This window comes from Felis catus, chromosome F1 (assembly GCF_018350175.1).
Source record: "Felis catus isolate Fca126 chromosome F1, F.catus_Fca126_mat1.0, whole genome shotgun sequence".
In the NCBI taxonomy this organism is placed as follows: domain Eukaryota; kingdom Metazoa; phylum Chordata; class Mammalia; order Carnivora; family Felidae; genus Felis; species Felis catus.
In genome coordinates, this window is record NC_058384.1 from 14,515,344 (window position 1) to 14,526,736 (window position 11,393).

General features: G+C 37.6%; 1 protein-coding gene across 7 annotated transcripts in view; it reads left to right on the forward strand.

The window, feature by feature from the left end:
• The window catches only part of DNM3 (dynamin 3), a 569,293-nt gene extending 558,171 nt beyond the window's left edge, over positions 1-11,122 (forward strand). For 4 of the 7 annotated variants that reach the window (XM_023247908.2, XM_023247907.2, XM_023247913.2 and 1 more), the window contains one exon: positions 1,323-6,230. In XM_023247908.2, the coding sequence (XP_023103676.1) occupies positions 1,323-1,392 (70 nt within the window). In that variant the 3' untranslated portion in view covers positions 1,393-6,230. Of the gene's footprint in view, positions 1-1,322; positions 6,231-6,805; positions 7,293-9,790 lie in introns of those variants that run through there. The other 3 variants (XM_045049389.1, XM_045049392.1, XM_023247910.2) reach the window with 3 other exon arrangements.
• The last annotated feature ends 271 nt before the right edge of the window (positions 11,123-11,393 follow it).

The window sequence follows — 11,393 nt, forward strand, 5'->3', positions numbered from 1 at the left end:
TTATACCACTGGTCAACAATATCTCTTCTGCTTTTCTTTTTTCCTTGACCGTCTAGTTTTATTTTATAGCTTTGTGATTTTTAAACATTTTATGATTGTTTTAATTTTTTTATCTTCACTTCTTCATACCTGAGAAGGGATGTTTGATTTAATCATGCTAGTGTTTCCAATGCGGAAACAACTGCAAGACATGACTATACTTCAGAAGGAATCTTTCTGAAAAAATCAATGGGAGAGTTTTATCAAGAAGAAAGGTTTAGCGGGGCGCCTGGGTGGCGCAGTCGGTTAAGCGTCCGACTTCAGCCAGGTCACGATCTCACGGTCTGTGAGTTCGAGCCCCACGTCAGGCTCTGGGCTGATGGCTCAGAGCCTGGAGCCTGTTTCCGATTCTGTGTCTCCCTCTCTCTCTGCCCCTCCCCCGTTCATGCTCTGTCTCTCTCTGTCCCAAAAATAAATAAACGTTGAAAAAAAATTAAAAAAAAAAAATAAGAAAGGTTTAGCTTTGGAGAATTTGTTGAATTTTGCTGGTTACAAAAATTACTCCCCAAGATACTACATACAAAATTAAGTCCACACAAAGTTTACTAATACACTTAGGAAGTAAATGTAGGGGTTCAGGAAATAAAGAATATTACATGGTAAATTTGAGATTCTCACATACAGTAATATTTCATTATCTGGAGTTTATTCAGCAACCTCAGCTGACCTCAGAAACACCATTACTGACCAGAAACTGAGTGACACTCATCCTGAGCCTGTTTACACTTATTGTAGAGAACTCAAAAACCTTGATTCTCTTGTTTTCTAGGTCCCTGCAAATTAGAAGTAAAAGAATAAATTGGAGAATTCTACTGCTAAAGGCAATGAGAAGTGATAACTAACATTCTGACAGTGAGAGAAAGGAGGAACAATATTATTTAAAGGGAAATAAAAATTCAAAACCCAGAATTCCCTGAAGCCTAGTATATCTTATAAGTTCCTGGAGTCGGCATAACCTAACAGAGTTCACCCTATGTAATCATTCTCTATTGGCGAAGACATGTGCAGTATATTTCAGATAGCTTTTAAATGATTTAATTATTATTTTAGTATTGGGAGGGACAGCCTCAGTTTTGAGAAAGATTTGCATATGAAAAAATTAGCGTATTTTTGTTTAAAAATGCTCGATGACTGAGGTGACACTGTTAAAATCATTACAGATGGCAACCACTCCTGCTGGCCTGTCTGTGCATGAGCATGTGTGCCATGACTCAGTGTCTTTGGGACAGCCTTCTGCTAGATATTCTACTTGTTTCTTTACCTTTCTCTTTCTCTCTTTCTAGCCGGAGACCACCCCCATCACCAACTCGTCCCACTATAATCCGTCCACTAGAATCCTCCCTGTTAGACTAAACGAAGTGTCTGGCATGGCAATTAATTACTAATGAATTATGCGAAAGCAACATATTTGATCAGTAAATCATGAGTAGTCGCATGTGTGGACATCAGTAGGCAAGTAACCAGTTTTACTAATGCATTATTGCTCATCTTCTTTGCTCATGGTGTATCAGACCTTTGGAGTTTGACTCTTGAAAACTGCTAACCTTTCGAGGCTTTATATGTCGTATATTGACCAAGGGTAGGTTTGTATAGCAGCCCAGTAGTGGGAGACCATTTGCCTACCCTGGCATATATTGAAATTGCTTTGGACAAGTTCCCAGGTTATCCACCAGGTAGCCCATTAAGTATAATTCTTAAGAGCTATGAGATGGTGGGCTTAGACCTAAGCCATACATACTTATTTTCCCACATTCTGTTTGGCTGACAAAAATTATGTTGTCTATTATTAATGTTTCCTCCTACTCTATAATTACCCATTATAGATCTATCCTCTTTCCTTTTGCTTTATTTCATAGGACTGCTAGGAAGTGTTGTTTTTTTGTTTTTTCTTTTTTTAATTAGGACTCCTTAAGAATAAAACTTTTCCAGGAGCACAAGGTAGTTTGCAAAGGAAAAGTTAATGCATTGCTTGCTCTAGAGAGCTTTTCCTCATACCACTGTGTTTTGCTTCATGCTAGAAGCATATTCAACAGTGAATCAAAGCTTAATTTTTTGGTAGTCAGTGAGTAGATTTGGCTAGTTTCAGAGTTCAAGGAAGAAGCAAAATTTCACATCTCTAGAAGTGTCTGGAAATATGTAATTTCTTCATTCACAAATATATTCACCTCTTTATATATTACAGTGAAGGTTGACATGGAAAATATTTAATTTTTGTAGTGATCTCATTTTAGGCATGGCTAACTACACTTTGACACTAACTCCGGTTTGTTTATTTATTTACTTGGTTGGAGCAAAAATTTCTCTTTCCATACTAATTTGTAATTCCCCCGTGTAAGAATTTATCCTATTTTTAAAACCTGTTTAATGTAACTTCCTATCCATTCTAGGCTTTCTCAATAGATCTTGAGATATGGTTATCTGGGATAACCATTTTTAAAGGGAGCCCTAGAATGAAAATAGAAGTCATTTAGTAAGAGATGCCATGGCTTAAGAGCAGAGCTCACACTTTTACAGTTGTACAACTTCAGAGTCTCTATACCAGTCATTCTAAAAAAAAATTTTTTTTAATGGTATTAAGACATTGAAATCTAAAGCAACTTGGCAAATGCTAATAACATTTCTAAAATTTACAAAATCAGTTTAGCTTGGGGGTTAATAGTTCAGTCTTGAGGCTGAGTTTTGGACCATGTAGGACCAGATGATTAGCATGTAGGAAACAGCCAGAAGCCAAGTGGAATTCTGTCTGCTAACTGTTCCCAGACAGCAGAGCAAGTACTCACTGAATAGTGGCGTCCCATGACACTATTTCATATTCTACAGAAGTAAATCAGATTTCACCAACTGAAATGTCTCCCTTTGAAAGCAGCAAACATGATTTGTATGTTAACTTAACTTTAATTTCCTGTGTAGTTTATACCCAAAGCAGACACCCATAAACTATGAAGTAAAAACTTTCAACCATTATTAAAAAGAGAACTTGCCAAGTTGAATGGCATTGTTCTGAGGTTATTCTAAAGGGTTACAGCTAGCCCACTTACAATAGGGAAAAAATCAGAGAATACAAGATTTACAAAAAGAACATTTCAACTTTTAAGTTACAAGTGATTGTATAAAGAACATTTCTCTTTTGAAAAAAATCTTAACTCTTTAACTCTTTTGTGAATGGAACAGATGTGCAAGATACATAATGTATTTTTAAAATAGCTGCAGCTAAATGGAAATGTGTTAAGTAAATGTCCACAGTAAAACAAATTATCTACAGTGAGGTCTTTTCATAAAATTCCCTCTTTTTAGGATTTCCTTTGCTTCTTCCTTTGAATTCTCTAAAATAGGCAGCTAACGGATTATATACTTCAGGGTTTGGCTTTGTGCTAAATGTGGTTTTGCATTTTGCTGTATTTCAAAACTTTCCTTCTGTTAAAGGAAAATATTGTGGATAACCACTGGTGTGTTCTTAGATCAGCACAAACCATGTCAAAGAAAATTGGAGATATTTTTCCAAGTTTCTTTCCACTGATCTTATATAGTCATAAACAATGGCATTTGTCGCCTTTGGCTTTTGCTCCCAGATTATAATCCTACAGTTTCACTGTCCCAATTGTCTCTCTTTGTAGGCACATTTTTGTTCTTTTACTTGTGAGTTATTTCTAACAGAGCCCAGCTTCCCTTGGAATTTCAGAAGTCATGTTGGAGAATACTTTCAGTTTGCTGCAGTACTGTGTCATACAATTAGTATGAATACCATGTCCCCAAGGTTTGCATCCTGCTAAAAGGAGATGTCAGTGTGAATGAAGTCAGAAGCTCTAAGAGGTGGGGAAAGTGCGCTGATACCAGGCCTTAAGGTGGGAATGTCGCCTAATGAGCTGAGAGTTTTCCGTAGCACCCCTCATCTTTTGTGTAGCTTCCTCCTAACTGATTGCTCTGATGTTGTCTACATAGTAGATGCCTAGCATAATCAGATAAAACATAACAGTATTTTTAGGATTTGGAAAAATAAACTGTGTATGTTTGTTTGATAGGTATATCACTTCTTGTCACACGCTAAACCTTGCATGCTTATTGACTCATTGGAATAACCGTTTACTCAATTGTGGACAGACTATTGAAATAGTATTGATTTAGGACAGATATATTGCATTTCCAGAAGTCGTCTACCAAGATTACTCTTCTGAATATTAATCTTAGCTGTCATTTATAACACAGAAGAGCAAGTAGGGTCTGTTATTAGCAAATTGCCTACCTGTTCAGATACAAACTTGTTCTATTCCAAAACATTCTAAGGAAACCAGTTCCTGTGATATAACTGTACGCCTTCTAAACTTAGAATTGAAAAGTAGTCATGTAGATTAATTTTACGACTTTTTAGTATAGACTGTAGCCACAATTCTCAAATATGAAATGGGACCTAATACCAGTATGTGATAAATGTTGATGTTTTCTGTGTACAAACGTATTTTCTATGCATGTGTCTCTGTGTGTACAGTATATACATGGTAGGTTCATTTCTGTAAGTACATGTGTCTTGTGCCCCTTTGGGTAGGTAGGTTTAAGAGCACTTGTTAAAATGCCACAAGCATGTGTGTGATTGTTTGTGCATTGTGTATATATGCTATGTATGGGTGTAAATATGTGTACACGTGCTTGGTGTGTGTGGGTATGAATATATTTTTTAAACTGTGTTAATACAAGAGCTCGCTTTGGAGGGTCTGCCGTAATATGTGATGGCAGTGGTTCATATAACTGTGATAACATACATGAGGTCTACAAAAGTTTTTCCAGGAGAGGCACAAAGCTCAGAATTACTGTGATAACACGGTAGAGTAATATCCACAGACATTTGGACCTAAGTCCACAGCACTGCTATCTAAGAAATTACTTTTGCCAAATGTAGTGTAAGATCTGGAAACCCACTTTTAAGGTCTGATTGGAATTATAAATTATTCTTGGATTGCTGAGCTGAACCTTAAAAAAAGCTAAATTGGTCTACACATTTTTTTCTCTATAGTAAATGTCAAAAAATAAAGTGGAGGGACAGCAATATAATAAAAATAATGGACTTTTCTGAGTAAATTTTCTAGAAATGCAGGGAAGAAGTTAATACTTCAGAGATAGGTCATCCACCCCCTCTTTCAGGTAAACATTTCTCATTTGGTAAACGAGATAAGTATTTGAAATTGACAGTAATGTCCTTACCACTGAAAATAAAGCCTAAATAGTAGGTCTCTGAACTGAGGAACCCAGTGAAAGGAGATAATATATGAGACTCAAGCCTAGTGTTTTATATCATTCCACCAAGAGGACTGCTACCTGTGAGCTCAGAGTTTAATGTGAATAAAACTAGATGATTGTAGAGAAACGATAATTAGTTTGCTAGATCACTCATTCCTTTCTTAAAAGCTCAAATATGTCTTCTAGATAATCTTAAGTCATCCTGTCTAGTTGGTATGCTTAAAATTGCGTGGTGCTCTGTATCGTGAAACTTGAAGAATATTTTGAAACATACGTAGTATATGCTTTGCTATCTGTATATATGTGTAAGAATGCGCATATGTGTGAGAGCAAGAGAGAGGGAACTCAAACAAGAGTCTCCTGTTTGTCGTAAGACCTGTTCATACTGGTATACTGGTGAGACTTCTCACCTCTCTGGTCTGGAGTTTCACACATGGCTCAGCTCAAGGCATTCATTTTTTTTTTTTTAATTTTTACCCTTGAATTCCTTAAACTTTGCTCATTGTGTAATGTTTTAAAAATTATGGTAAAAATTACTTGTCAACCTCTTGCATTGTCTGCTGCCTGTTTGGTAAAAAATTTTATTATTCTTGTCCAGAAATTTCACCATTACTTGATGTATGTTTAATTTCCTATGTATAGCCTTTGTTTTGCTTGTCTGTTTCTTTTCTCTCCCTCTTCTGAATCAAATTCCTCTTTTGCTTTTTTATGAAGAAGCAGTGTATAGAAGCAAAATCTTAACCTTCTCTACTGATTCTTTAATTAATTTGAGCCAGAATACTTTCCACTGTCTTCTTGGCACTTTCAGGATTTCTTAATGCTGATATATGGATGGACTCTGTGAATGGAATTTTTGAAGCAAGTTTCTCAAGCCTGTATCATTCTTGAAGGTCACATGTACCTGTTGTGAAAATGTGAAGCTGTTATTTCTGAACCTGAAATAAATGATAACATTTGAAGGACTCCCCCCTTCCTCATTCTTGTATAATATATTTGAGTCATATCCATTGCAAATCAGTAAAATGTGAGGCTTCTAAATACTTATAACCCTTTTGATCAAATTGGCCCAAAATTAACAAAATGGAGAATAGCGTTTGGCATTACTGTCAGTAATTTGGGGAAGGACAAGATTTTTAAAGAGAGCAAATTGGACAAATCAAAGGCAGGAGAGTAGGAGACATTTTATTTCTGATTCAAAGTCAGTGTTGAACTAGGTTAAAAAAGGACACAAGGCTTAGACAGTTGGAGGATGCAATGTGACCGTTGACAAGAGGCACCATCTTATTTTGCTAATCAAAAGGAAATGTTCATGAAAAACCCTGGGAAGCAGAAGGAAAGAAAATATTCTGCCCAAATGTTAGATCCACAGAAGGCATTTCTTACAAGAAAAAAAATGAGCTCTTGATTCAACAGTTGGCCTCCATTGTTTATTCATTGGGCATTGAGAGGAGAAGTTACCCCTTAAGTTTCCCTAATATTAAGAAAATGGAATAGGAGAGTACTAAACAGTAGTAACTAAACTCATCCTCATCTTCAGTTTCCAGGGCATAGAGACTCTTTGTTACAGAGTTTTGATGATATGTCCTGTATCAACGTACATAGTCCCAGATTGAACCATCCGCCCAAAAACAGAAGACAAGAAGGGAATGGGAGAAGAGGAATGTTGGTTTATTTCCTCTCTGTGTTCAGGATACATTCATTGTAAAAGATGAATTGCAAAAGCTGTTGTATTAATTCATGCTTTCCTGTTGTAATTTCTTTTTCATATCTATACATCTTGCATGAATGGAGACATTAGTGCCTTCAAAGGAAACTCCTTACTGCAAAAGAGAGGATGAGAATCATGCTGTACACTTGTGGGGGTGTGTGTGTGTTACTGCATGATTCTTTATTCCGAATCATTTCTAACTGGAAATTATCAAAACCAAAGGACCTGATTTGGCGAACTACTTATTTGGTAACTATTTGGCAAATTACCATTTGTAGTCTTAAAATAGCCCAGGCACAGGGGCGCCTGGGTGGCTCAGTCAGTTAAGTGTCCGACTTTGGTTCAGATCGTGGTCTCACAATTCATGGGATCAAGCCCCATGTCAGGCTCTGTGCTGACAGCTCAGAGCCTGGAGTCTGCTTCTGATTCTGTGTCTCCCTCTCTCTCTGTCCCTCCCCTGCTCCTGCTCTGTCTCTCTCGGTCCCTCAAAGGTGAATAAATGTTAAAAAAAAATTTTTTTTAAATAGCTCTGGCATCAGTGTAAATAACTCCTCAGTTTTCAAGATTTTCTGCTTATTAGCAGAATCTTTAAATTTCATACTGAGAAACCCATCTGGTTTTTGGGTTGGATGGATCTCATACCCTACTTCCTAGTACTTCAACACATACCTGGCATTGCCACTTTTAAGACCATTTGTTGATGTTCTTTGACACTGTGGCAGCCTAATAATTAGGGTACATACAAGAGATGTTGACTAAAACTACAGTCTTAATTCAGAGCTTCCCAAAGTTCATTTGGGAATTTAGTAGGATTTATTTTGGGAATTTATTTTGGGAATTTAGTGGGATTTTAGTAGGCATTACACAAACACAAGGGTTTCTTGGTTACATATACTTGGGAAATGATGATTAAAAATTAAATGTTTCTTTCCTAAGATTTTACAGAAGCTTTAGTATCAGATTGCATTGTGAATCTCTAAGAGTGTCAGTGTCTACAGGTTTCTCAGGCTCATCTGACCATCAATGCTTTGTTCATAAAGCACCTCACAGGACTAGTGTTGTGAGGACTGTTTCAGGGGCTTTAGGTGAGAGAGAAAAGGCACCGAGTGAGATTAGTCCAGTACAGACTGTCACTAACACAAAGTCAGGTGGTAAAATCAAATGTAAGAGCACCCAGAGTTCCCAACCCATGACCACCTTTCTGGACTTGGTCAGAGCAGTATACTGGACCCAAAGAGGAAGGTCCCATCAGAGCAGGAGGCATGAAAGCAGATTGGAGACATACATGGAACAAGTCTTGGTAAGCCTGTGGAGGACTCAGCTAACTTTCCATATTAGCTTTTTTTTCTCTTTCACTCTCCAAAAAAGAGCTCCTTTAAATTAATTACATTACCCCATTATATTCTTATAAAGGAATGGATCCAGGTTGATTTAAAATTAAAGATTAAAGAAAAATAGGAATGGCTGTCCTTCTTGACTTTCCTGTCTTACTTTCCCAAGGCTTCAGACTCACCCACTGATCTCAGATATGAGGTTTATCTAAATGACAGGCAAAGAAAGCAAGCAGAGAATGTTTGGTAAGATTGTAACAGAAATGAAAAAAGTCATTAAGACCTTCCCAGGAACCCCGCCAGAGGAATGTCACCCTAGGAAAGGATTGTAGCATTGAGGTAGGTAGATCCAAGAGGATGTGGGTAATTCATCACTCTTACTGATAATTGAGTCTTTCATATATGAATTATGCCCATGTTTCATATATACTTTCCTGCCTCCTTACCCTCCTGTTCCTTCAATTCTTTGAAGTTATTTTTCAGAAAACGTAAAGTATAACCTGAGACTACAATCTCAGGCAGATTTGCTTGTATGGTGACTAGTGGCATGTTGACCTTTAAAATTTGTTAGCTACGCAGTATTTCAGCTCCGTGTTCCAATTCAGTATTCCAACTTCCATGTCAGAAGCAGCAGCAGTATGAGGTACTATGTTTAAAGCTCTTCATATAAAAAGCCCAAATATGTTCAGCACTTGCCTTCAGGCACTTCAGCATTGTGTAAGTAATATAGACAATTCTGGAAAGGTAGTGAAAACCCAAACCGCCACGATCCGTGATAGAACTCACTGAGCCACCGCATGGTGTCATCATTGACAGTGCTTTTTTGGCAATGAGAGGGAAGTTGGTCCTGGAAAGTAAAGAGGAAAAGAAAGGAGCTGCCTGAGGGAATAAATGTCACTCTGATGTTGCAAGCCAACATCCTAGCTGTCAGGTGAAATATATTCCAAGACATAGAGTTTCTGATCCTGTTTCTGGATTAGAACACCAAACGAGCTCAAACAGGAAAGTGCTTTGGCATATGTTAACAGAATGGCTCTTGAGCACTATGGACTTGCTGTTCAGGTTAATGGCTCACCTCCCCACCCTGCTGAGGTAATTAAAGTGTTCTAAAGCCCCTTCAGAACTCAAAAATAGTTTCTGTTTGCTGGGCGGGTGATAAATCTCATTGAGCCTGACAGGAATTTAATTACACTTTCTTCATGAAAACACCAGGGATACCCATTACCTGGATCTCTAAAGCTAAAGGCTTGCAGACCCCCCGCAGTTGAAAGGTTACCAAAAACAAGTTCTTCATCATTTAAATGGATGAGAGACCTCCTTAGCGTAGCCCGATTAAATTGGACCAAAGAAAAATTGGTCTCAGACTTCAGGAAAGGTAAGATTTTTTACCACTGCTCAGAAATAGAACAGTTTTGCTCCATTAACATCTCGTAGGAGATGAAAAAGAAGTTTTTGTTTTTGTTTTTGTTTTTGTTTTTTGTAGAATTCATTGCTCCACTCACTGAAGTCTTATGAGAGTAAGAGGGAAGTGTGCGTGTTGTCCGACACCTGGATGAATAGCCAGAGAGAAGTCCCACAGCGGGTAGGGTACGGAGCTCACCTCACAGGTCCATGACTTGCCGGAATGTTGAGTTCATTACCAATTTGGTTAGAAAGAGGAAATTAAAGTACAGGTTTCTGCTGGAAACCAGTGGGAAAGTTTCGTTTGGCCTGCTGTTTTCCTACTTACAGGGCTGTTCAATGCAACGTAGAGTTTACTTTCTAGCAGCAAATCATCCAGAGAGGCTGATGTCAAAACGAAGCACAACTCTGGATCCTTATTTCACAACTGCAGGCCTGACAAGATGCAAGTCAGGCTAGGGATATGGAGAAAGATCTGGCAAACTCCATCTCATTTACCCTGGACCCAGTTCAGAATAAATCAGAACTTCAGTTGCATACAACTCTGAGACGGAATCCCAGGGTCCCATGGACCAGGCCTAGCCTTGTAATTTCCCTTTGCCTGGAAAGGCTATCATACCAGGATATTCACCGGGAGCAGATTCTTATTTACAAGTTCAACCCCTGACATTTTCTGCATTATGATTACATGGCTCATTTGATCTTGTGACTCCTTCTAATTTCCCTCATCTTAAAATTTTTTTTTTTTTTTACCTATCGTATTTCTATACCAACTCTGCTCTCCCTATGGAGATTTTATAACATTTACCGAAATCTTTGGAAGGAACCAAATGTCACAAAATCAGGGCTCAGAAACAAAATACTTAAGGTTATAAAGGTATTTTGCTCTGGTACTATTTCCAGTTCTCCTGAATATGATTGCATGGGTTTATCATCCCATGGTACAAAATCATCAGATTTGGGGGTGGGCTCAAATGGTTCATACCTAGCACAATGTCAAGAGCCAGGAAAAGTCCTGGGAACCGCGAACTTTGCCGTGTGGTGTTTTCTCATTTCCCCTGCACGTCTGCATGTTTTTTGTCTGACTTGAATTTGACTTTTGTGGGATAATTTTGCATGCTCTTATTTGAATTTCTTTTTAATTTAAACATTGTTTTCTTCCTCTGCATCTGTTTGTTGTTGTTGTTGTTGTTATTTTGTTTTGTTTTGTTTTGTTTTCACTAGGCGACCCCCTCCTGCCGTTCCAGGACGACCATCCTAACCCCCATGATTCATCTCCTTTTGTTTCCAACAACATATCTATCTGTGGTATTTAAAAGCCTTTCATTTGCACTACATGTCATATGTACATAAAAACTTTATTTTTGATCCATGTCTATAATAAAAACAAAGCTTATTCTATATAAAAATGAAATGTGTTCTGTTTCATTTTCTAAAGAAGACCCAGATGAAAATAATTTTCAACTAAAACCAGGTAAGGTGAAAATATGTAGTTTGATCTTGTAAGGAACTTAAACTGAAAAATACTTATGTTTAAGTTCTTAAAGCATGGTTATTTAAGATGCTATTTGGTGGAGAATAATTATCTTCAATTGAAATGTCTGTCCAATGAAAGCATGATAAGATAGACACAAGTGTTGGCGAGGATGTGGAGAAGAAGGAACCCTTGTGCACTGTTGGTGGGA